The following is a 25,862-nucleotide window of genomic DNA, read 5'->3' as shown; positions in this document are numbered from 1 at the left end:
AGAGAAACTCACAGCAGACAAAGGGAGAGAAACGTATTGAGGGACACCTCTCCCATAAAGTGAGCTGAAGAAAACCCATCACTGAGGATGCTGCAGCATGTGGACGAGGTCACTGGCCTCATCCAGGGTACAAGGCCATCGCTGTGTTGTTTTGAATCCCCTTCTTCCAAAGCATCTCACTGTGCTTCCTCCTCCCCCTGCTGGCAGTGGCCTTAACAGCTCAGGATACTTCCGTCTGTTAGCTCATCATGTCCCCTTCCTCCCTGGACTGCAAGGAGCCCTGTTTACAGTGAGAGGTGAGCGCGGAAGGGGAAGGACCTCGAGGGGTCGAACCTGAGCCTCCAGTCACCATTCTGCCACTTCGTGTGGAAGAAAAACTGGGTCACTCTTGGCCCTTTCTGCATCCAAGACCCCCAAAGTCCCCAAAGATGTTCCCATCTCCCTGGGCCTGGCCAGAGGCTCCCACTTTTCTGGAGGCTCTTTGCTCTCAGCTGCAGTGACCCTGGTTCACTTGCAGGGTTTCTGTTTACCTTCCACTCAGAGCTGGGGAGGGCTGAGTGGGCGTGAAGCTGAGTTGCTCTGCCAGAAGCAAGATACTCTGACATTTTTTAAGCATGTGTTTTTGGAGGGGGAGATAACTTCTGGGGGGTGGGAAAAGAAAGAAGGTGAAGATGGGTAATATTTGTTGTGTTAGAGAAGTTGAGAAGAAAGTTTTCTTATTAAAAATGAGTTATTGAGATCTGCTTGGGGGAAAAGCCTCCAGTACCAAAACACACACACACACACAACAACACAAAAAATGTAAGTGGGGAGTAGTAAAGACGAATAAAACAGGCAGAGAGGCATACTATTACACTGGTAGACTGCTTTCTCTAGTTCTGTGTGTTTTTGAAATTTTCCATAAGAAAAAGATAAAACAATATAACAAGGAATAAATAAGTTTTAACTGCTATCCACGTCACTTTATGAAGGAGGAAAAAACAAAAAATAACCCCCACACAAAAAACCTTGGAAGCATCAAAACTGCTGCTGTGGCAAAATCCCCAGCAGGGGTCATTCTTCTCATCACACCACACTGACACGAGACTTCACGTTTCCAGTAAAGACATTTCGGGCCGTCAAGCCTGGTGTGAGAGCACTACTTAATTCACGCACTCTCCTGGAAGCCTTTCAGGAGAGGACAGAATGATATTGTCTGTCAGTTCAAAGCAAAGACAGAGAGTCCTTTAGGTCTTTCTCCTAGCGTCTGCTTCTCTTCTGCTGAAGAAACTATGGGGCCTGTTATGTGCCAGATGCTGCAAGCTCCACTCACTCGAGATTATGTGCCCAAACTCAGCATCATAAGAACGTATGGCTGGCCTTCATCAGAGCCAGGCAAGAATCTAGCTCTTAGTTTGGGAAACTTGTGAGAAATTGTGCTTTGAGAAACACGATTAGCTGGTGTAATACTGCCCTTAAGGTGTTTTCAGAGTGTATGTTTTTTTCCTGGCAGACTTGTTATTAACAAACCCTCCCAGGGCAAGCAAGTCAATGGAATTTTAGAGATAACTCAATGTCTACTCAAAAGGGCCTTGATTCCAGAGGAGGTTGGAGTCAGGATGAGGGCATGACCTAGTGCCTGCAAGAAGCCCACGGGGTCACAGGAGCTCAATTAATGTGGAGTCAACTGTACCCCATAAAGTGATGACTGGGGTGGTCAAAGGGAAGCTGGGGAGGCTCAGTGGTAAGGAATTCACCAGCCGATGCAGGATATGCTGGAGGCTCGGGTTTGATCCCTGGTCGGGAAAACCCCCTGGAGAAGGAAATGGCAACCCACCCCAGTATTCTTGCCTGGAGAATCCCATGGACAAGAGCCTGGCAGGCAACAGTCATGGGGTCGCAGAGAGTCAGACACGACTGAGCACACACACATGTGGAGTGGTGGTCAAAGCCCATGTTCTGGATGACACTGCTCTGCATGAAGAATCACTACTGCCCAGCACGGTGCTGGGACCAGGATGCAGTAAGAATTCAGGGCTGGGGAGAAGAAAACCAGGCAGGTCGGGGGAAAAACAAGCAGAGGAGGCAGAACAGAGGGTTCTGGGAGAAGATTCCATCCTGGGCTGAAAAATCGGATTTTTCAAACTGCTTTTCTCCACAAATGAGATCTTACACGGAACTGCAATATTTAAACTGGCAGAATGACTCTAGTTGGAAGGGTGCAGTGGGAGCTAGGGAGCAGCAGGGAAGCCTCCACACCTGCGGTGGCCCCGACGCACCTCAGAGGAGCTTAAAACAATCTCTAAGGTTTTAGAATGCTAACTCATGGTTTTAAACTTTTACCAAGTAAGATGATTTAAAAAAATAAAAAGTACACACTGTCACCATCGTTTTATGAGAGAGGCAACTGTAGTATAAAAAATAGGACCTAGTTTTTTTTTTAAGGCGAGTCCTTTAAGTGAAATACATGCGGCTGTCTGCAGCAAACACTACATGCCCCTTCCCCTTTTCCATCTTGCTTTGGACTGAAGGACACTGAGGCCAGCACCTGGTCTGCTCTGGGGTCTTCATGGGTTCTGAGGGACCCACCTTCGGTCTCTGACTGACAGTAACTGTGCCAAGGAGGCGGGAACATGGAAATCTTGACCTTAACGTATCTGAGGGAACTGCTTCCTTCAGCGATGGCCCCCAGCCTTCACTCCGAGAGCCTGCAGTGTAGTAACGAGCTTTTCCATCTCACTTTTATTTGCTCTGACTTTGACTTATCCTCCCAACTCATCTGCTCTTGGTTTCTGCTGTCAAATGGCAGTGCTGGTGTCCAGGCAACGTTTACTGTAATTCTCCTCTGGGCCTTCTGTCTTTGTGTGTTATTTGGGAAAAGACCTCAGGTGGGGAGTGGGGGGTCCCTGTTTACTTCCTGTAGCTCTCCTGCTGGCCCTTTGGCTCCAACCCCTGCCAACCAGAGGCTCCCAGACGTGGAGCAGCTCGCCCGGTCACTTTGCCCAAGACCAAGTTCTCACTGGGCAGAGGCCTTCTCTGACCACACCTGCTACATCAGTCCCCTCAAGGCAAAGGCTGGAATTACTTCTGATTTGTTATTACTCATTTATTGAAAAGGATGAGACATTCTGAAATGCCTACAGTTGTGGCTCTCAAAAGTTATGTTACAATAATGGGAAGAAGCAGTAGAGAAGGAAAACAGGGAAGGGAGGAAGGAAGAGAGAAGAGCCACAGAAAACATGTAAGAACAGAAACGTTGGTAGGCAAAGACTTTTCTTTATTCCACTGACCACATGCCAGGATACAACTACCTTTAGCTTCCCTGCATCTTCAGCAATCTCTAAATTCACTAAAACCACACAGATTTATATTAGAAAGGGGGAAAGAAGTCCTGAAAATAAAGCTGATGAGATCTTGGCAAGTGACAGAATGAAGTCTGCTTTCTGGAAAATCTTTAAGAAAAGGGCACTCTCCTTTCTGGAATGATGGACAGTAATCCTGCCCAAATGCAAGTGAAAAGACAGGGGTCAACAACATTCGGCAGAGGGTGGGTGTGACGGGTGCCAGACACCTGTGTACACAGTAGGCCAGTGGCAGGATCTGAACCCAAGCCTGTCACACAGTTCACTCCCCTCACACATGGCTTCTCAAGGTCCCTTGCAGCTTAAGATTGGGAGGAAGGGAAATGCTAGACCTGAATCTAACAAACACTGTTTCCAGGTGGCCCTGCGATGCCACTTTACTTGTGAGTTTAATGTGGTTACAGAGTGTCAGGAAAATGAAGCCATGTTCCTTAGAACTGAAGTTCAGTTAGGGCTTCAAGATGGGCCACGAAACAACACAACTGTGAACTACTTGGATGTATACTTTACCATCAGGTCCACTGCCCATTGCTATTTCCATTTCAGAACAGTGGAAAACCAGTGGAAAACCAAAGAAATGTTCTGGTTTGCAGAGGTGCATCTGGGGGGATCTGAACAAGAATTCTGCCCAGCCTCAGCGGACCCATGCCCTTCTTACCTCCTTGAACTCTTTCACAGTCTTAAAGTACAGCCTCTGCTTTTCTAACAATTCCAAGTACTGGTCGTTCAACTGGTCTCTTCTCATCTTGTTCTCTTGCTTCTTCTTCTCCATCTGTTGGAACATTTTGGGAAACAGTGATGAAAAGCCATGTTCTGACCAAGCGTGGCTGACAACGTCCAGAAGGAAACTATTAGTAACTCTCATGGATTTCCTTCCAGTACTTTCCTTCTATGCATCATTTCTGAGGTTGTTTTATTTATCTGCATGATACGGCATAGGAATTATAATCTGTTCAGCAATTCTCCTATCACTGGGTGTTAACTGCTTCATTTAACTCTTTCTTTGTGTGTGTGTGTTTGTGTAAGCACAATTTCACAAGAAACAGGAAGGCAGTTTCCTCTTACCCAGGAACCTTTCCACAAACCACAAACACCTACTCTGTTGTACACCCTGCCCCTGCTGGTTCTGGGGGAACCTGTGTCCTGGGGCACAGACACTCCCCTGCCACCGCTATCTAAGCAGAACCCATCATGGTACCCAGATACAGGGGGCTGTGTTTTTGTTTCTTTTAAACAAACACAACAAAAGACATCCATCCAAACGAGTGCTGTTCTGCAGAGCAGACAGACTTAATCCATTCCAGTGCCAATCAACATTCAAAGTCTGCCCGCAACCCTCAAGGAGAACTACTTTTGGACTCAGTGAATTCACTCGTTCAACAAAGAGTTCTTTGGTGCTCACCACGGGTCAGGTGCTAAGCCAGTCACCAGCAACACAGACGTGAGAGGAGACAGCCCTCCCCATTCAGGGACCTGGGCACCCTCCTGGGGCCCAGCCACCTCGTGGGGGGACGCACACAGCAGCAGCCTCCTCTGCTGGCCAGCACCAAGGTGCCTTCACCACGAAGCTTGGGGCAGGATGGAGGGAATGAAGGAGGCAGGCCCATTTCCTTCCTGTGGAATGCTTCAGATAGTAACCGAAAGGGAAACCAAAGTGGGGGAAGAAACCAATAACTTCCTCTTGTTCTTTACTATGAGCAAGACTATCTCCCCGAGGATGAGCACAGTGAGTGGAAAGTCCCTGCACTGAGGCTGGGTTGTTACAGGCCTGTGGTTGGCCAGGTTCTCTGCCCCCACCTCCCTCTAACCCCAAATCACCAAGCAGTGACTACACTCCCTCCTGCAAGAGAGCCTGCCTGCCCGGGGTAAGTGGCCCCACACATGGACAGCGGCCGTCTCACTTTGCCCTCATTTTTGTGGCTGAATAGTCTTGTCACCAGTGACACTTTTTTTTAATCTTTTGACATGATTTTGTTGACATCCTTAATAAGGAGATGAATATTCTGCTAGAGGGAAAGGGACATGGCAAGCTTTTGTCTGCAGTCCCTCTCTGGTGAGATGGGATTACAGGCAGCTTGAAGGAGTGGATTTTTCGGACAGGTCCTAAGGCAATCCTTTCATGTGTGTACATTCTGGCCATGCTCTCTGGACTACTCCATCCCAGGATTGTGAAAGGAGATGCTCTGTGTCCCCAGATGGTTTCACTGCCATGCCCGAGAACCAGGTGTGTGACACATTTCTAGAGTAGGACCAAAAGCAAGAGACATTGGTAGTATTAGTTAGGATTTGTCTGCTGTGGTAGTGGGAGCCTCTGGCTGCACGTCCGGCTTCCCGACCATCAGCAAGTCTTCTTTCCTCCTGACCAAGTGTGCACGCGAGGAGCCAGAGTGGAGAAATGCTCACACTGCCCCTAGCCTGCACGATTCTCTGCAAAGCTATCTCTGGAGCCCCCACATCCCTTTCAGTTCCTCTTTTCTCCTCTGAGGCTCAGTATCCTCTCACTTTGGCAGAATTCAGCAATGACTTGCATTTTTATAGGGGACTCCTGGAAACTAAAATGCACTTGAGATGCTAAGGAATGGATCCCTGATGGCAGAATGTCAGGAACCAGAGAGCCAGTGAGGATTTGATTCTAGGCAAGAGAGAAGGCCTGCTGGTGAAAGCCAGCTTCCTCATCTGTGAAACGGGGGGGAACACACTCACGTGACTTCTGGGAGGATGAGCACAGTGCTTGACACTCAGTAGGTGTTACGCCCACAGAACTGTTGCTAAGAGTCTGAACGACCGACGCAGGCAGCTTATGGAGCTGGTCTGCCCACTGTAGGGTCAGAGACCTTAGTGGGACCCCTTGTAGAGACACTGAAGATGTGTCTTCAGAATTGAGAGCACATCCCCAGGGCAACTGGAAGAGACCTGCTTTCTCCAGGGCCTTCTCCCATCACCAGTGTAAAACTCTGGCCACATTACAGAAAAAAAGCAATCTGACCTTCATTCGACTTTGCTTAATTCCTTCTACGATCTGTTCCATCTGACGTAAAAACTGGTCCCGGGAAGCAGGGGAGGCCATGGCTCTGAAAGAAAGACCAGCAGAGGTACGACCAGTGAACAGGATTCAAGAAAAAGGGAGGAATCGAGGAGTCAGTCCAGATAATGCCCCAGGAGGCAGACAGGCCTTTGCAAGGCAGGAAGGACCCATGGGTCCCCTGTGATACCAGGCAGCCAGAGATTTTAATTTGTGAGCAAGGCATGAAAATTAGCTTGGTCTTATAAATGAATATTAATCTGTTTTTCCCCCAACCTTCTCTATAATTTTTTTACTAATAGGTACTTTCATAAATAAAATGTGACTGAAATTAATTTTTAAAAAATTTTGAATGGTTACAGGTACTGCTTAAGGAATGAATTTCACTTATTTTTTAAATCTGCAGATTTAGAGGCACTGATCAAGGCACTGGCTGTCCAGTGGTTGAGACTTCACCTTCCAATGCAGTGAGTTGAGTCTGATCCCTGGTAGGGGAGCTAAGATCCCCCATGCCAAAAAACTAGAACATAAATAACAGAAGCAATACTGTAACAAATTCAATAAAGACTTAAAAAAAAAAAAGGCACTGTTCAAGACTGGGAGACATTTTCTGAGATTTTCCTAAAACCAGGCTGGTAAACCTGGTCCTGTTTCCAGGAGCAGCAGCTAAACAAGTGATGACCTAAGACATGCCTGTTCACCTCCAGTCCTGTAGAGGGCCTGACGTGAGAAGGATCAGAGCACACGACAAAAGGATGAGAAGAAATCTTTCAGAGGATGGGCCAAGAGACAGCAGAACTTCCACAAAAACACTCCAACCTCAGCTTCTCTCAATGATCCAGGGATACAGATGAAGGCATCATTTTTAGAAATGTCCCAAGGCTATAAGTCACTAAACTGAATCTGAATATTAAATGGAGCTGTTTGTTTTCAATTAGAAATGAAACTTAAAGTCCAGAGCTTGTAATCCATTAAGATCTTAGCTGCTGGTCACAGTAGAGTCTGTGCTGGTAAGAGAGGAAGTCTTCTGGACAGAGAACCAGCCTGGGGATGCCTGGATGGCGGACAAGGGGACGGTCATCTTTGAGGGCTGGTATGATCTGAGTAGAGGTGGCCTTTGCTGTTCAGTTTTTAGAGAAAATATTTATATTTGAACACAGTGATTTAGAGCATGTACATGACTTAACTCTACCACCAAATCTGAAAACTATTTAAAAAAATATATAGGTTATTTTATTACCTAAATTTTATTTTTTAATTTACTTTTTTCCCCAATGAAGGATTGAATTCAGGCCCTCCATGGTGAAAGAGCGGAGTCCTAATGACTGGATGGCCAGGGAATTCCCTCATTACCTAAATTTTAAAGCATCTCTATGTGTGCAAAAACAAATGTTATTAATCTAATCTTAGTAGGACAAAGGTAATCTACGAAGAAATTATAGTAGCTAGGCACAGTCAAATTATTTGAAAGCTAACTTTTCCCCTAAGCTACTCCTTGGTTGTTTTTTTTTTTTTTTTTTTTTTTTTCCTTGGTTGTTTTTAAAATTTGCTGTAACATCATTATATTTTTGTAAGAACTCAAGGTCGTCATAAACCAAGATACATCTGCACACAGCAGGGGTGGAAGTGTAAGAACCCCAGCCTGGGCCCTGAGCCTTGCTGCACACGGAGGCGAGCCGGCAAGTGCAGGGCGCACGGACACTGATCGGAAGAGAACCAGCAGCACTTACTGTGAGAAGTTCTCATGGATGGAGTTCAGCAGGCTGATCTGGGGAGGAAGGAAGAACAAGAACAATAAGCAGAGGCTGAAAGATGCCTGTGCCACCCCAGCCACTGAAAGCCTGGCGCCTGTCTCTGGATGCTGCTTCTGAAAGGAACGCACCTTGCTCATGCAGATGAAAAGTAACACGAAGAGCAACGTGTTCTCAGACTCATAGTTTCCCCAGAGTCTCCAGCTTTAGCAAGCATGACCTTGGCAGCACAGGAGGAGGGCTCCGTGATGGGGCCCAAACCCCCGCTGAGACACGTCTAAGCCAACATTAGGGCTCCTTGGGGGAGCTGCACCACTGTCCTTTCAATCTCACCAAACACTGAACTTCATTTTCAGGGCCATCAGCCCAGTGGAGAGTCAGTGGGCATGGGAAGGTGAGAACACTGTGTCCACGCTGCTCCTTCCCACCGAGTTTCTGCCATGTGTCTGCGGCCAGGCAGCTCTGAGAGCCTTCACGGGTACGTGCCCCACTCAAGGTCCCTCCCCCATGGAAATTCCGTGGCCTGCACACAAGACCCTTTATCTGCCCTGATGACAGTCCAGGGCAGGGCTCGGAGTCTGGAGTTTAGAAACCTAGGTCATCTTTCCAGCTCTGTCACTGACCTGGCTTGTAAGCCCCAAACTAAGCATTTACTATACTTGGACTCAGGTTTACACTCTGAAACATGGAGATGATATTCTTGTCCCTGACTCCACAGGCATGTTGAAAGCTAAAATATCACAAGTATAAATAGATTTGGAATAAAATGTATAATTTACCCAAATGAAAAGTTCTAACTGCATTAATATAGCTTGGAATTCAAAAGCCCCACCACCCTGCATACTCCTAAAGGAATGCAATAACCTTAAACACTGCTGATGAAGGGAAGTCAATGGGGTTTAAGGCTTTCTCACAAGGAGCTGGCCTGTTCCTGAGTTAGGGGACAAGTCTTCCCCTTACCAGGTGGGAGGACCCCCAGGTCAGGGTGTGCAGCAGTGATCCCCAAGGTCTGATGTGTGTTCAGTCACTTCAGTCATGTCTCTTTGTGACCCCATGGACTGTAGCTCGCCAGGCTCCTCTGTCCACAGGATTCTCCAGGCAAGGATACTGGAGTGGGTTGCCATGGCCCTCTCCAGATCTTCCCGACCCAGGGACTGAAACTGCGTCTCTTGTGTCCCCTGCATTGCAGGCAGATTCTTTACCCACTAAGCTATCTGGGAACCAGGTCTGACGAAAATCCCCCAAATGCACTCATCTATTCAAACATTGATCAAATGCTTGTTATGTGTCTATCACTGTGTAAGGCCCTGGATAGAGAAAACAGAACCCAACCCCTCAGGGAGTGCCTCTCAGAGGAGAGTGATTGATCTGGTTTGACTGGCAAAAATAGGTAGTCAACAGGGAACTCAAACTCGGGCTATGAAACAACCTAGAGGGGTGGGGCTGGGTGGGAGGTGGGAGGGAGGGTCAAGAAGGAGCGGACACATGTCCACCTATGGCTGACTCCTGCTGATGTAGGGCAGAAACCAACACAATATTGTAAAGTAATTATCCTTCAATTAAAAAAAAACAAACCCCCAAAACAAAAAATAGGTAGTCAAGATAACAATAGCCACAGAGGCTTCCATTTGGGGCCAGGTAAAAGATACATCTGTAACAGTATTCTTATTAAAGAGGTAATTAGTGCAGGTTGCAGGATGATAACAAAATAAAGAAAGATTCTGTCACCTTCAAGGTGAGGGGTAGGCAGGAGCTAATACATATCACTGTGTGCTAGGAACTTCACAGACATTGTCTCATTCATTCTCTATCACTGTAGGATATGTGGTGAGGGTAAGAAGAAGGCCAGACTAAAACCCACCCCCAAATGACTCAGGAGCGCCTGCGGCCCCCACCCCACACTGCGCTGCATGCTGCAGCTGTGAAGACGCCCCTGCTTGTTCCTAAATCCAGATGCACACCCGCCCCATCCACCGCTTTCCACGGAGGGAGCTCTGAATCACCAGCAGATCTGGCCTGAGCGAGAGTCAGAGCAACATGGAGTGGCCGCTCACGGTCACCCCTTCCACTCCTGCTTTCAATTTTACAATTCTTTCAATTCATGCCTCTGTCTGACGCTGATGACTAAATAGCCATTTCCCCAGGTCAACCAACTCTTGACGGCCCACCTTCCCCATTTCCTTTAGTTGGTTCTTTCCTTCATTTAAAGCTCAAACTCGAGTTTCACCTACTCCAGATCCTTCTCCATACGTAACTCTTGTGCTTCCAGTTGTTTCTTTTTGTGATGGTGCCTCTCGCAGGGCACCATAAAACCGCCGCCCACTCTGCAGGGTGACGGCCCCGAGGAATTGTGCACTTCCTGACCGTGCACCCAGCGCGGGGCACAAGACACAAACTCCTCTATGTCGTCTGCTTTCTATAAGGGCGCTTACCTCTTTCTCCAGATAAACCTTTTTGTCGTCCAGGGTGTTATATAAAGTGAAGAACTGCTTGGTTTCTTTGTGCACTGCTGAAACTGTAATGCAGAGAAATGAGCGAGCACACGGTGAGAAAACGTGTCAGTGACCCTACGTGCCCTATCCCTGCTGAGGCCTGCAGGACTGGGACCTGCCGGGCCGGCGCGCACTCAATTATTTGTGAGGAAGCCCCATGGGACACACAGGCCGTGTGTGGGGGGCTGCTGTGGGCGGACAGCACGTGGCAGCCGTGACAGCCCTGCCAGGACAGGCGCTAGAGGACGCTCCCTGCCAGCGTGCGGGATGGGGCGTTGTCCTGAAGTCCTCCAAGTGAGGGTCCCAGGAGAAAGGGGGCAGGGATGAAGCAGCCCCATGCCGACTCTTCCTGTCTGTGTGGCTCCCTTCCCTTCCAGACTCCTCATGAGCAGGAGCCACAGTCGGCTCACTTTTGTAAACCTCGTGCTTAGGGGGAAAGATTTGACTTAGGGAAGAAACTATTTTCTGCTGAGAAACTGCCATTGTTGACACCTACCCTGATCATCTGAATTAAATGTGAGGGCTGAAACATCTGGGTGGGGGGTAAAACATAAAAGGAAGCACATGTGCTCTGAGCAGGGACAGCGCTCCAGCTGGAACTGGGAAGGATGGCTGGGAGGCCAAGATCTCAAGGGAAAACTGGGTGCACTTTAGAGAAGACTGGGAGTTTCCCAAGTGGGAACTGCAGGGCCCTGGCCTCCTGGACCTGCAGACCAGCTCACAGGGGTGAGGGACACAGGGACTGCAGGGGCCCAGCTGGCCCAGACGAGGCAGGACTCTGATCAGGATTCTTACGACTGTCCATCCAGTTACAGGGAGCTATGAAATATTAAGGCTTTTAAAGCAAGAGTGTAAAATGATGAAATTTATGTGAGAAAGAGCTCTCAGGCAGGAGTGAGGAGAAGGTGGCTATAGCAGGAGTCCAGAAGAAATGGACATGATACTACTCAGAAACAGAACTGGCAGAGCAGCATGGGTCAGAGAAGACAGGGGGTCTAGCTGGGCTCCAAAGCGATCACGGTGAGTGAGGGGGAAGATGGGAGGGAGGCAAAGTCTTGTACCTGCCGAGTCTGAGGTGCCCAGGAGACATGCAAGAATGGAGCCTAGGGAAGGGGCGATGGTCCAGGAACTGTTTACTGAGGGTAAGTGAGGAGGTCCTTGAAGGGTTCTGTCTAACAGAATGGAGAAAGGGTCCCAGATGCAGGTAACAGGGGGAGTCAAGGCCGAGGATGTCAACATTCATGGTGTGCTGAAGAGCAGTGTGTGGCCTGGGGAGGAAGAGGAGGACCGAGAGCAGGAATGAGGCCTCCGGGCAGGCCACCTAGACTGAGGAAGGTCCTGGAGAGAATGAGAAAGCTTTCCTTCAGGCTAGGGGGCTTGTGAGCATTTGTCACAGGAGAGAAGTGATACGACTGGATGAGTGGATGAGAGGGATTCAGAGAAGGAGTTGCACACCAGTTAATGGTTACTGGGTTATGATATAAGGAAGAAGAGATATGGCAGAAGCACTGTGAAGAAAAAGGCAATGACAGCTTTGAGGGTCACTTTGAGCCTGATGAGATGTGATCCCTGATTTAGGTTGAGGGATACCCAGTCTTGAATGAACACAACGCTGTTAAAGGCAAGGATCACATTAGAAGAAGGTTCACAGAGAATAAGGACAATGAGTGAGGACTGATATAGAGATGCTGGGGTCACAAGGTTCCGTGTGACGTTGGAAAGTGGAGCCCGATGGCCAATGCAGATGAGGGTGGGCTGAAAGCATTACTCTAAGAGCTCAATCAGGGAGAGGGAGTCAGGGCTCCACAGTGTTGTGCCTGGGATTCTGGGCTACGTGGAATGAGTGGGCCTGATGATGAGCTAAAGCCCTTTCCAGGGCTGGCTTCCATGGACACAAACACCATGCTACAGTGGGTCAGAGCCCCTCGCCCCTGCCCCTCCCAGGGCCAGCCTCAGGAGCGTATGTGGTCGATGCACCTACTCTGACGGTAGAGTTCAATAAATCTCTTCTGATACTGTATTAGCTCGGCTCGGCTGGGCACTTCATCAATCTTGCGATGCAAAATTGCTATTTCTCGATTCCTTCGAGCCTAAATGCAAAAGAGATGGGGAGACAACACTGTTTGATGAAAGGCCTTATCTGTTCCCACAAAATATTGCCCCCACTCACACTGTGCCTGCAAACCAGCCCTGGGATGCAGGCACACACCACCAGCTGCTCCGACCCCGACTCCCACGGGCAACAGAGAGAGAAGGCGTGGCTGTGAGCTGGGGCCACCTGTGTACGTGTGTGCTAAGTCGCTTCAGTCGTGTCTGACTCTTTGCAACCCTGTGGACTGTATCTCCCCCGACTCCTCTATCCTTGGGATTCTCCAGGCAAGACTACTGGAGTGGGTTGCCATGCCCTCCTCTAGGGGATCTTCCCAACCCAGGGATCGAACCCGCATCTCTTAGTCTCCTGCACTGGCAGACGGGTTCTTTACTACTACCGTCACCTGAGAAGCCCCTCAACTGGAGCCACAGGAGGCATCAAATTAACAGATCCAGAAGGAAGATTCTGAATGGGACGGTACCCCTGGCCAGCCCACCAGGCCCCCAAGGACTCTGGAGCAGCTGATTCCCCAGAGCCAGGCGGGTACCAGAAGCGCTCCCCAGATGACGAGAGACTGATGCCACCCTGCTGCTCCATACAACTTCCGAATCCCTGAGCCTGCCTGAAAAGCTCCTAAAGCATCTTTCTGGCATCTCCCCCTTCCCACGAAATGAACTGGGCTCTATCAGTCAAACTGCTCCTGACTGCTTCTGGGAGGCAGAGCCGTGACGGTGCAGGGGAGACCTTGGGCTCCGAGGTGGGGAGTCTCCTGTGGGCAGCACCGGAGAAGGGGTTCAGCTCCCCAACACACTCACAGCCTCAGTGTTGCCCTCTCCCAGCCACTTTATCACAGTGGCAGACAGGGACCTCTGATTCATGTGGGTGCAAAACCCACTATCAGCTCTGGTGACCAAACCAAAACCAGGTCTGTGGCTTGAGCTAGAGCAGAGGGACAGATCTATTTCTCCTTTTGGCCAAGGCTATATTCCCCACAGGTGCTTGGGCTCTGACACCTATGCTTCACCCACCCCCCCACCAGGAATCTATAGATACAACCATTCATTCTTTTCACTGCATTTTTAATCTCTCCTTTTCTACTGGTTTCTTTTTACTGGTATTTAAATATGTTGAAGTCCCTTATTCCTTTAAGGCCCTTCCTTAAACCCTGATCAGGGACTTCTCTGTGGCCCAGTCCTTAAGAATCCGCCTTCCAATACAAGGGATGTGGCTTTGATTCCTGGTTGAGGAACTAAGACCCACAAGCCATGGGGCAACCAGGCCCTTGAACTGCAACTAGAGCCCATGCACCACCATGAAAACCCAGGACAGCCACAAAAGAAGAAAAGAAAGAAAGAAAAAAGGAAACCGAAAACCAAGTACTCAAGGGACTCTGACGTCTCGACTCCCCTCCCCACAAGCCACCCTTCAACCCACGGCCGCTGGCTGCTCCAAACACCCACTGGAAATACTCTCGCCAAGGTCACACAGACTTCTCTGTGCCTGTGGCAATTCTCAGCCTCCAGCTCTCTCGACTTCTGGCAACGCTGAACCTTGTCTCCCCCGAGCCCTCTGCTCAGCGGCCAGGAGACCTCAGACTCCTGTTTCCCTGGGCCTCGAGCTGCCCGCTGGGCCTCCAGCCTCACTGGTGGAGTCCTCCTTCCCCTCTTCACAGCCTCCACCACCACCTACACAGCACTGACACCCAGACCTCCAGCCCAGATTATTCCTACTTGGTGCAGTACCCTAACCTTTAAATGCCCCACAGAGATCTCATGAACCTTTCTCTTCACCGTCCCATTCCCTCAGCCCTATCCTTTCTCCTTTAGGCTTTTTCTCAACGAATAACACAAGGATCCATGCTAGTGCCCAAGTCGGAAATTCTCCACCATCTTTGACTCTGCTTTTTTCTCTAACCCATCCCTGGTTCCATCGATACAGCTGCTCAGCCTCTCAGCCACCAGTTCACTTCCATGCCCCCTCACTGAGCCAGCCCTGGCCCGGGCTTCAGCACTGATCCCTGCAGCCCCTTGCCCACTCCCACCAGAACCTGGCCTTCCTTCCCCAGAGAGCAGAGAAGTTCTGGGCCAAAGTGCAACACAAGTTAACTCTTGGCTTTTAAGTGTCCATGAGCCAGAATCTGGCAACGGAAGAGATTTTACAATGCAATTTTGACTCTATATGAATTTAAAGCCAACTTTGAAGCCTACCTTCCCATATCTGATAGCCTTCTCACCGCCCCTACCCAATACACCCCCGCCACCACCACCCCAGGGTATCAACTAACAGCTAAAATGGGCACTTAATTTTTGAAGAAAAGTACTTGACAAGAACATTAGACCTTGAATCCTGCCTCCGGCACTTTCTAGCAGCTTGTACTTAACAGATTTGAGTCAATTTCTTCATACAGAAAATGAGGCTGACAGCTACTCTCCAGCAAAGGTGATGATCAAGTCAAGCGAGATGTTGGTGAAATAACAGACCAATGTGAGGTGTTATAACCAACACCTCAATCCAGAGTTACACTCCAGACAGAAGAGGAAATAGTGGCCTTAAAACCGAGTCTCTCTGGCTCTTAGATACTGAGATGCTCTTGTTCTGCTATAGGACACGCAAACCTATTAGATGGATTTATCAGCTCGTGTTTACTCACCTGTAGTAGACGGATCTTGTAAAGTTTCTCTTTCTCCATGTTATACCGTCTGTCTAGGTCTTCCTGGAATTGGAAAAAAACCCCACAATTATCTGCAAATTTTAATTTTTTTGATGAAATCTTTTGAAGTTGAACAGTTTTTATACATCTCCTTCACTGTGAGGCTCCCAATTTCTTTTTTGAAATCGTTGAGTTCAGGGTTGAGTCCTCCATCCTGTAAGACCCTTGACACTCTTTCACATCACTTTGTAACAACTCTTTCTTCTTCTGGGACCCAGGCTGAATCCAGGGTTCTCAAGTGAAGGATCCTCTAAATCCATGTGCCCTTCCTTCCCTTAACAAAAAAACCATGAGGAGGAGATAACTGATATTTAAAGAGCCTGCTGTTCTGTGTTGCTGTGTTAGATGATGCTGGCTTGCTTATGTGTCTGTTCAGAGCTGCAATGTCCAATGTGACTGCCACCAGGCACATGTGGCTATTTAAATTCACATTATCTAAAACTGAAAAATATTCAATTTCTCACTTGTCCTAGCCAACCTTCAGATGCTCAGTGACCACACACAGTGGCCACCATATTGGATACAGCACAGATCAAGAACACTTCCACCACTGCAGAAAGGCCTCTTGGGCAAAATTAAATTAAAAGACAGAAACCAGCCCCTCACTGAACCCAGTGAGGTAAGAGACGTGGCTGGACGGCTCACTGTGCCAGAGGAAGCGACAAAGGCATCAGAGACGCCTCTCTCCCTGTTTTTACACACACACACACAGACACACGAGACACACACACAGACACAGACACACACATAGACACACACACTGACACACACACACACAGACACACACACACACACATACACACACAGACACACACACATACAGACACACACACACACACACAGACACACACACAGATACACACACATACACACACAGAGACACACACAGACACACACACACACAGAGACACACACAGACACACAGACACACACACACATACAGACACACACACAGACACACAGACACAGACACCCACACACAGACAGACACCCACACACACACACACCCCCGCCAGCTCCTCCGTGGGGCTCAGCTGCAGGCAAACCCCAAGAGCCTTCACTGTGGGAGTCCCGCAGTTCCCTCTCTGGGAGCCTCTGAGGGCAGGAAGGGAAGAGGAGCCTGAAGGAGGTGAATGTAGAGGCTTTCCTGCTTTTCCCTTCCTCCTCCTCTTCCTTTTCTGTTCCTTTCTCCCGGAAGCACTCCTTTACCTCAGAACAGGGGTTGGCAAACCACAGCCCGGTGGCTAAATCCAACAGCCCTTGGGCCAAATTTGCCTGTGCCTAGTTTTTTTTAATTTATTTTTTCATTGAAGGACAACTGCTCCACAGAATTTTGTTGCTTTCTGCCAAACCTCAACATGAATCAGCCACAGGTATACACATATCCCCTCCCCCTGAGCCTACCTCTGTGCCTAGTTTTTTTTTGTGTGTGTGTGCCTAGTTTTATAAATAAAGTTTTATTGGAACACAGCTATGTCCGTTCACTTACATACTGACTCTGATGACCAGCATGGAGCTGCCCACAAGGCTGAGAACATCCACTACCTGGTGCTTACACCCCCTGACCTCGGAGAGCAGGCTCGCAGACAGAGCTCTCCCTGTGCACAGTGGCCCTTCGGAGCCTGTGGGCCGGCAGGCGCGGCCCTCGCAGGTCTTTCCCCTCCCCAGCTCGGAGGCCAGGGTGGAGACGGAATGGGAGGGCTGTCCACAGGGGAGTTGTGCTCCACCCGAGGGGCGGGCGTGCAAGATGGAGCCAGGCCCCGAGAGCCTGCAGACGAGGAGATGGCCACAGAGATGATGGAAGGAGGGGTAAGAGGCTGCTGAAGACACAAGGCTGCCACCACGCCCGCAGAGGACAGAACTGGCCCTGAGAACCGGCAGGTACTTACATTGTGCGTCATCGCAGAGGTTAAGGCACCATGTGACTCTCCCCCAGACAGGGTCTGCAATGAGGCAAAGCAAAAAAAGAAAACATCTCTGAGGAAAGAAGCTGAGGGTCCAGAAGTAGGAAGGGGCGGGCTGGAAGTGTGCCGATCATGTCTGAACAGGGAACAGCCAGTACATGAGCCCTAGATTTTAAACTGTTCTGGTATGTCCATCAGTCACATACTAATAAGCTAAACTCTATTTCTGAATGCGAGCCAATCCCTCTAGTGCGGTGTGATGGCGAAGAAGAGAAATGCCATCGTTAAAGTCTGAGTCCTGCACAGGCCCAGAGGCTGGCTAAGCTGAACTCAGAGTGTCAGTCTTGGAAACAGCTGGAAAGCTGGGGTGGTCTAAGTGTGGGTGGCCCCAGTTCACCACCCACTGCCCGTCCACACCAGTCCTCAAGGCTGGGGCTGAAGTGCCAGGACCCATCACGACAGGGAGGCAGCACCTCCGTGCCTGTCTCCTAATGCGCGGGGCAGTGTCCACACAGGCCCAGGCCCAGCCCTGGCAGAAGGCCCTGGCTGCCTGGACCAGTCCCCGCCCTCCCCTGAGCCTCAAGTCCCCATTTCCCCAAGCAAGAGGGTGCAGTCGATGAGGTCTGAGGCCATACGCTGAGCTAATCACAGACAGCCTCAGCAAAGACGCTTTGAATGGAGTATGAGAAGGGAAGACAAACCAGTGATCCCTATAATCTCATTTGGTGAGAGAAACAGACTTTATTTTCCATCCTTGTCCACACCAGCTCCTTGGAAGGTTCAGAGAGCCAGTGGGACGTATTCTGAGCCAGGCACGCGCCCGGGCAACCAGAGCCCTGACCTCACATCTCGAGTGAGCTGCTCTCTGTAGCATCCATGTCCCGGGGCAGGAGTGCGGGCGACATCAGCAAACGGGCACACAATTGAGAGGCAGACGGGACAAAGTGGGGCCAGAGCTCTGGGAGCTCCTGGAGACACGCATCCCTGCTGGAGGGGCGGCCGGGCTTGTAAACCAGTTAACGCTTGCCCCGGGCTTGCTGCCATCCATACTCAGAGCTGCTTCAACCCACAGAAGGAAGACGAAGTGCAGGGACGCATATCGACGAAAACCACGTGAGAAATGAGTGTTCAGAGGACACGGCTGAGAAAAAGTCTGGTCCCTTTCAGCACCAGGCTCTGCTTGTGAGTCCTCTAGAAACCCTTCCCTGGTGGACGTCACACAGCCCCCGCAGTCTGGAGCACCGCTCCACAGCCCGTACCTTTTCATCTCTGCCTGGCGCCCTCTCAGCCTTCAGGCTTTCGATTTCCTGCTGCAGCCGTGCCATCTCCTCCTTTAAAAGTAATACAAACATTTACAAGATTTGGACAGGCTAGTAACTAGATGTCATGATTTACCTTGATCTAGAATCTTATTTTCACATTTTGTGAGTTTATGTGGGGACAAGAAGTCCATAAAGAACTTGCCCCCTAGGCCCCTGATTTTCAGCCTGGGAACGTCTTTTCAGCCATACCTCCGTCAGAAGGGGTCTTTCTTCCCAAAGGGCAGGTGAGGCTTGTACTAATCACTGGGGCATGGAATGAATGAGTGGCTTAGAGTCAGTCCCAAGCCTCCTCTTTTTCAGCTCTTCTCCACCTTTCCTGGGACCTTCCAGCCTGGAGCCCTGCCTCGTCTAGCCCTCCTCCACTTGCCACCCTTACCTGCTTAAGTCAGATATAGCTTCCAGAGGGCTCCTAGGCCATAACGGCCTCTCTTCCCCTGGACTCACAGAACTCAGCCCTCTTTCCCGTCTCCTACATGGTCACCTGTGCACATATCACTCCCACTCTTGGACCCTGTGACACACAGACATGTCAGGATTTTAGGGCGGCCCTGGTTTCATAAGATACTACGCCTTTTGTAGAACTTTTCTTTTAAATACATCTGTAAATTAGAAAACATTGTTAGACTGTGCTCTCAGCTTGGGGTCTGGCACATAGAGTTACTCCTCCAAGGTATCTCTGGTGTCCTCCGATCACGTTATCACATCACTCCACTCCTCTCGCACACTACTGCGTGCCCGCCTGGTGAGCCTCCTCTTCCTACCACCCCTGGAGAGGACCCGCAGCAGCACGAGGGGAGGGAAGGCAGGAGACCGTCTGAGAATCTCTGTTAACATCTGACGACACCGAGCAACACTTACGCGACAGTGTGCCTTGAACTCCTGCTCCTGGCTTTTCAGGTTCTCGTTCATGGCTACAAGGGCTCTCAGGTTCTGCAGGACGCTGAGAAGACCAGAAAACAACTGACTTTCAGCAAACCACTGTGATTTTATGAAACCAAGACCCCAGGAAAAAGGAACTTTTTTCTTAATTTCCTTTGTCTCTTCCAAGAGTGGCTAATGGGCTTCCCACCAATGATAACGACCACCATTTAACAGACATTATTATTCATCTACAAGCTGAGTCCATCAGGTCACATTCAAACAAATGTTACAGAATCCAGAATTAATCAACTGCAGAAACATCAATGTGTTTTGAGATTACTGTATATTTTTAATGATACCAACTACTGAAGACTCAGCACAGATAGAATTGTAATTTTAATTCCCATTTAAAGTTTTAAATGTAAATGTAAATGCTTATATTTAAATTGTCTAAAGACAATTAATTAAAAAAAAAAAAAACAATCCAAACCCCAGTGTTGGCAAAAAAAGACAACATTTTCATTCTTGAAGGACAGGGTAAGATCAGTGCTGTTAAAACCTGGCAACCATGGTTGACTCCAAGGGAGAAGGACTGGGTAGCCGGGAGCAGGGGCGGGAGAAGACTTTTCAGTGTATGTCTTTTTGAACCTTGCATGTATTACTTACTTTCTAAAAACGAAAAAACAGACAAAACAAAATACAAAACACAGCTGCTCCTGACCCAGGGGGACGTGGGAGGAAGAGGAAGAAGGCAGCCCCGGATCAGGATCAGCGGTGAAGTAACTGGCAGAACGGCGCCAGCAGCCATGACCTGGGCTCCTCAGCCCTGTTCTCCACCCACCAGCCACGCTCACAGAGAAAATAAATGCCACGTGTTGAGGTCTCCTACCTCGGATCAGCTTTGGCCTCTATCTTCTCGAGAGCTGTCTGCTCTTTGTCCAGTTTCTCGCTGTGACCCTTGAGCTATGAGAGAGAAGGAGGCATGCTGCTGGAGACTTGCCAGGACAGGAGGCGAGGGCTTCCATTCCCCCTCCTGGCCCACACCTGAGCCCTCTCTAGACAGGTGGCCCAGCCCACCGGACATGGCCGTGCATTCAGAAAACAGGTGGACCAGAGGCATAGGATGGGGCTGGAGGGACCGTACAGAAAGATCAAAACCACAGCCTTCCTGACACGTGCTGTGAGTTAAAAGAAACCTTGGTGATACCTTTAAATCACAGCTGCAAGTGGGTGGAAAGCCAAAGTAAAGACAGCAGGTGCCTTTCAGTGGGAAGAGGTAAATAAAAGCAGCAGCCATGAGACAGACCTGGGTTTCAATCTCAGGATACCACTGCTGGGGCTACTCACAGGGGCAGGGTTAACTCTCTTATCTTGAAAAACTTCACCTTCTTTCTCTGAGTCAGTGGAGACTTTAAAAAGCAAACTTTAAAGAAACTCAGATTTTAATTTTCAAGGTATGTAGATCTACCGTACAACAGACTATTAAGCTGCTATTAAAAAAGAATAAACAGTTCTTTTATGATGATCTCTAACATTTACTGTAAGTTGAAGAAAACATATAAAATCATGATTCCAATGTGCATCAAGGAAGGTATACACGTGTACATCTTTTATACACATGCATTAAAGAACCCACATGTTATTTGTATATGCACAAAAATTTTCTGAAAAGATTCACAAGTGATTGGTTACCCTCTAGATAGAGTAGCTGCTTGGGTTACAGGGGGACACCCTTTGTACTTTTTGAATTTTGCACTATGTGAATGTGTTACCTATTTAAAAAAAAAAAAGTTAAAGAACTTCCAAGAGTTCTAGCTGAGAACAAGCGGCAGCAAGCCCTCTTTTTCAAGTCCTGGGAAGTTCGGGTGATTCTGTTTGATGACAGGAGAGGGCACCTTGGGGACAAGAAAGATGGTAGCAGATAAGACCGGCCAGTGGAGGACCACCGTGTGGATCCAGCAGGCGTGGGAAGAACTGGGTGGCAGGACTGGGGTCTGTGTCAGGAACAGCCAGCGGGCGGTGCAGTGAAGCCTGCTTCCCTTAACCCAAGAGCTGGGGCAGGTTTCCCAGAGGCAGGGCTGCTCTCAGAGAGCTGGCCAGACTCAGGAGGAGGGGCAGCGTCCTGACCCCAAACATCAGTTACCACTGGCTGATCCCACCAAACAGTAGGACCCCCCCCCCCTTCCAAAACAGTTATGTGAAGCATGCTGCATGAAATGAATACAGAATCCACACAGCTGATAACAGAAAATTTCAGAATCACAAGCAAGCACACCATCAAGAATGATCACGTATTTTAAGAAAGACAAAACTGTAAAAATGGTATCAACTCAACAAATGGATTCTGATCTGAACGGATAGTTTGTAGATTAAGGAAAACTTCAGACGCAGTCAATGCCCTTAGGCTGGAGAGGATCCTCCATATACAAAAAGGAATCAACCTCCACATAAGAAATTAAAGTTGTGACTGCTGAAATTAAAAAGCGCACAGGCTAGATGGGACCCCCACTGATGCAGGGGCCCGCAGCGCCTGCCCCACATGTCAGGGCTGCCATCCACCCTCTACCTTCCACACCCTGCTTTATTTTCCTAAATTTCCAGGGAAGGCAGGTCGTCCCTGATTTCCAGTGCCACTAGGTTTTGCTAAAGAGGTAAAACCTGGCAGACTGCCATGAAAGGGCTCAGAGAGCTCATGTGCCCAGTCCTTGCCTTGAACAGATAAGGAGACCGAGGCCCAGAGGCAGAGCTCATTACTGATTCAGGGTCTTCAGTATTTTGACCAGATCAGGCTTCTTCCTACATTGCTCAGCACAGCTTCCCATTTTTCTAGATAAGAATCAGTTTGACTGCCTGACTAAATGGCAAGCTCCCTGAGAGGTCATGGGGCCAGGTCTCCAGCACTGGAATCTGCACGGCCTTTCTGCCTCAGTTTCTCCAGCAGCACAGCAGAGGTATTAATGTTGTGCGGCCAGGGTTGACAGGACGATTCAAGGATAACACAAACGACGTGCCCACAGCACAGCCAGCACATCGCAATGCTGGCTGCTACTATCATGTGAGGATGGGGAGAGTATCTCCTATTACTAGCTTGATTCGAAACTTCCACCTTTCTAGCACATGCAAGGATTCAAAAAATTTTTTTTTATTTTTTTAATTGAAGGATAATTGCTTTGCAGAATTTTGTTTTCTGTCAAACCTCAACATGAATCAGCCATAGGTATATATATATATCCCCTCCATTTTGAAACTCCCTCCCATCTCCTGCCCCATGCCATCCATCTAGATTGATACAGAGCCCCTGTTTGAGTTTCCCGAGCCATAGAGCAAATTTCCACGGGCTATCTATTTTACATATGGCAATATAAGTTTCAGTGTTATTCTTTCCATAGATCTCACCCTCTCCTCTCCACTCCCCATGTCCATAAGTCTATTCTCTATGTCCGTTTCTCCATTGCTGCCCTGAGAATAAATTCTTCAGTACCATTATTCTAGATTCTGTATACATGTGTTAGAATACAGTATTTCTCTTTCTGACTTACTTCACTCTGTATAATGGGCTCTAGTTTCATCCACCTCATCAGAACTGATTCAAGTGCATTCCTTTTTATGGCTGAGTAATATTCCATTGTGTATATGTACCTCAATTCTTTATCCATTCATTTGTCAATGGGCATCTAGGTTGCTTCCATGTTCTAGCTATTGTAAATGGTGCTGCAATGAATAATGGGATACACGTATCTCTTTCAATTTTGGTTTCCTTAGGGTATATGCCAAGGAGTGGGATTGCTGGGTCATATGCTGGTTTTATTCCCAGTTTTTTAAGGAACCTCCATACTGTCTTCCAGACTGACTGTATCAATTTATATTCCCACCAACAGTGCAAGAGCGTTCCTTCTTCTCCACATCCTCTCCAGCATTTATTGTTTGTAGACTTTTTGATGATGGCCATTCTGACCAGTGTGAAGTGATATCTCATTGTAGTTTTGATTTGCATGATGCTTTTGAACTATGATGTTGGAGAAGACTCTTGAGAGTCCCTTGGACTGCAAGGAGAGCCAACCAGTCCATCCTAAAGGAGATCAGTCCTGGGTGTTCATTGGAAGGACTGATGCTGAAGCTGAAACTCCAGTACTTTGGCCACCTCATGTGAAGAATTGACTCATTGGAAAAAGACCCTGATGCTGGGACGGACTCGGGGCAGGAGGAGAAGGGGACGACAGAGGATGAGATGGTTGGATGGCATCACCAACTCAATGGACATGGGTTTGAGTAAACTCCGGGAGTTGGTGATGGACAGGGAGGCCTGGCATGTTGCGATTCATGGGGTCGCAAAGAGTCAGACACGACTGAGCAACTGAACTGAACTGAATAATGAGTGATGTTGACCATCTTTTCATGTGTTTGTTAGCCATCTGTATGTCTTCTTTGGAGAAATGTCTGTTTAGGTCTTTTTCCCACTTTTTGATTGGGTTGTTTGTTTTTCTGGTATTGAGTTGTATGAGCTGCTTGTATATTTTGGAAATTAATCCTTTGTCAGCCCATTCTGAGGGCTGTCTTTTCACCTTGCTTATAGTTTCCTTTGCTGTGCAAAAGCTTTTAAGTTTAATCAGGTCCCACTTGTTTACTTTCATTTTTATTTCTATTACTCTAGGAGGTGGGGCATAGAGGATATTGCTTTTTTTTTTTTTTTTCTATTTTTTTTTTTTTTTAAGTTGGAGGCTAATTACTTCACAACATTTCAGTGGGTTTTGTCATACATTGATATGAATCAGCCATAGATTTACACTTATTCCCCATCCCGATCCCCCCTCCCACCTCCCATTGCTTTGATTTATATTATCGACTGTTCTGCCTATGTTTTCCTCTAAGAGTTTTATAGTTTCTGGTCTTACATTTAGCTAATCCATTTGGAGTTTATCTTTATGTATGGTGTTAGGAAGTGTCCCAAGTTTGTTCTTTCACATGTAGCTGTCCAGTTTTCCCAGCACCATTTATTAAAGAGGCTGTCTTGGCCCCATTGTATATTCTTGCCTCCTTTGTCAAAAATAAGGTACCCATAGGTACAAGGGTTTCTTTCTGGGCTTTCCATCCTGTTCCATTGCTCTATGTTTCTGTTTCTTTGCCAGCACCATACAGTCTTGATGACTGTAGTTTTGCAGTATAATCTGAAGTCAGGAAGGTTGATTCCTCCAGCTCCATTCTTCTTTCTCAGGATTGCTTTGGCTATTTGGGGTCTTTTGTGTTTCCATACGAACTGTGAAATTTTTTGTTCTAGTTCTGTGAAAAATGCCTTTGGTAATTTGATATGGGTAGCACTGAATCTGTAGATTGCATTTGGTAATATGTTATTTTTACAATATTGATTCTTCCTATCAAGAAACATGGAATATCTCTCCATCTGTTTATGTCATCTTTGATTTCTTTCATTAATGTCTTATAATTTTCTGTGTACAGTTCTTTTGTCTCCTTAGGTAAGTTTATTCCTAGACACTTTATTCTTTTTGTTGCAATGGTGAATGGGATTGACTCCTTAATTTCTTTCTGATTTTTCATTGTTAGTATATAGAAATGGAAGTGATTTCTGTGTATTGATTTTATATCCTGCAACTTTGCTAAATTCACTGATTAGCTCTAGCAATTTTGTTACTATTTTTAGGGTTTTCTATGTACAGCATCATGTCATCTGCAAACAGTGAAAGCTTTACTTCTTCTTTTCTGATCTGGATTTCTTTTATTTCTTTTTCTTCTCTGATTGCTGTTGCTAGGACTTCCAGAACTATGTTTCATAATACTGGTGAAAGTGGACACCCTTGTCTTGTTTCTGATCTTAGGGGGAATGCTTTCAGCTTTTCATTGAGAATAACGTTTGCTGTAGGCTTATCATATATAGCCTTTACTATGTCAAGGTAGGTTTCTTCTATGTCCATTTTCTGAAGAGTTTTAATCATAAGTGGGTGCTGAATTTTGTCAAAGGCTTTTTCTGCATCTATTGATATTATCATGTGGTTTCTATCTTTCAAATTGTTAATACAGTGTATCACATTGATTGATTTGCATATATTGAAGAATCTTTGCATTTCTGGAGTAAACCCAACTTGATGATGGTGTAGATCTTTTTTCTTCTCTTGTATTTCTTGACTATACAGGCCCGTTTAACATTTGTTGTAAAGCTGCTTTGGTGGTACTGAATTCTCTTAACTTTTGCTTGTCTGAAAAGCTTTTTATTTCTCCATCAATTTTGAATGATATCCTTGCCAGGAACTGTAATCTTGGTTGTAGATGTTTCCCTCTCAATACTTTAAATATATCCTGCCATTCCCTTCCGGCCTGCAGAGTTTCTGCTGAGAAGACCAGCTGTTAAGCATAT

The 25,862-nt window shown here is 47.7% G+C and overlaps 1 protein-coding gene across 2 annotated transcripts in view; it reads right to left on the bottom strand.

Annotated features, from left to right (window-relative positions):
* The window catches only part of CCDC93 (coiled-coil domain containing 93), a 105,376-nt gene that overhangs the window by 1,130 nt on the left and 78,384 nt on the right, over positions 1-25,862 (bottom strand). For both annotated transcript variants that reach the window (XM_043487508.1, XM_043487509.1), the window contains 10 exons: positions 20,385-20,458; positions 19,493-19,574; positions 18,572-18,643; positions 17,298-17,351; positions 15,349-15,411; positions 12,588-12,696; positions 10,547-10,629; positions 8,094-8,131; positions 6,328-6,412; positions 4,000-4,113 (listed from right to left, as the gene is read on the bottom strand). In XM_043487508.1, coding sequence (XP_043343443.1) covers positions 4,000-4,113; positions 6,328-6,412; positions 8,094-8,131; positions 10,547-10,629; positions 12,588-12,696; positions 15,349-15,411; positions 17,298-17,351; positions 18,572-18,643; positions 19,493-19,574; positions 20,385-20,458 — 774 coding nt within the window. The remainder of the gene's footprint in view (positions 1-3,999; positions 4,114-6,327; positions 6,413-8,093; positions 8,132-10,546; positions 10,630-12,587; positions 12,697-15,348; positions 15,412-17,297; positions 17,352-18,571; positions 18,644-19,492; positions 19,575-20,384; positions 20,459-25,862) is intronic.

The sequence above is a fragment of the Cervus canadensis genome, chromosome 15 (assembly GCF_019320065.1).
Source record: "Cervus canadensis isolate Bull #8, Minnesota chromosome 15, ASM1932006v1, whole genome shotgun sequence".
Classification (NCBI taxonomy): domain Eukaryota; kingdom Metazoa; phylum Chordata; class Mammalia; order Artiodactyla; family Cervidae; genus Cervus; species Cervus canadensis.
The sequence above is the reverse complement of the archived record's forward strand: the minus strand, read 5'-3'. Positions and strand labels throughout refer to the sequence as shown.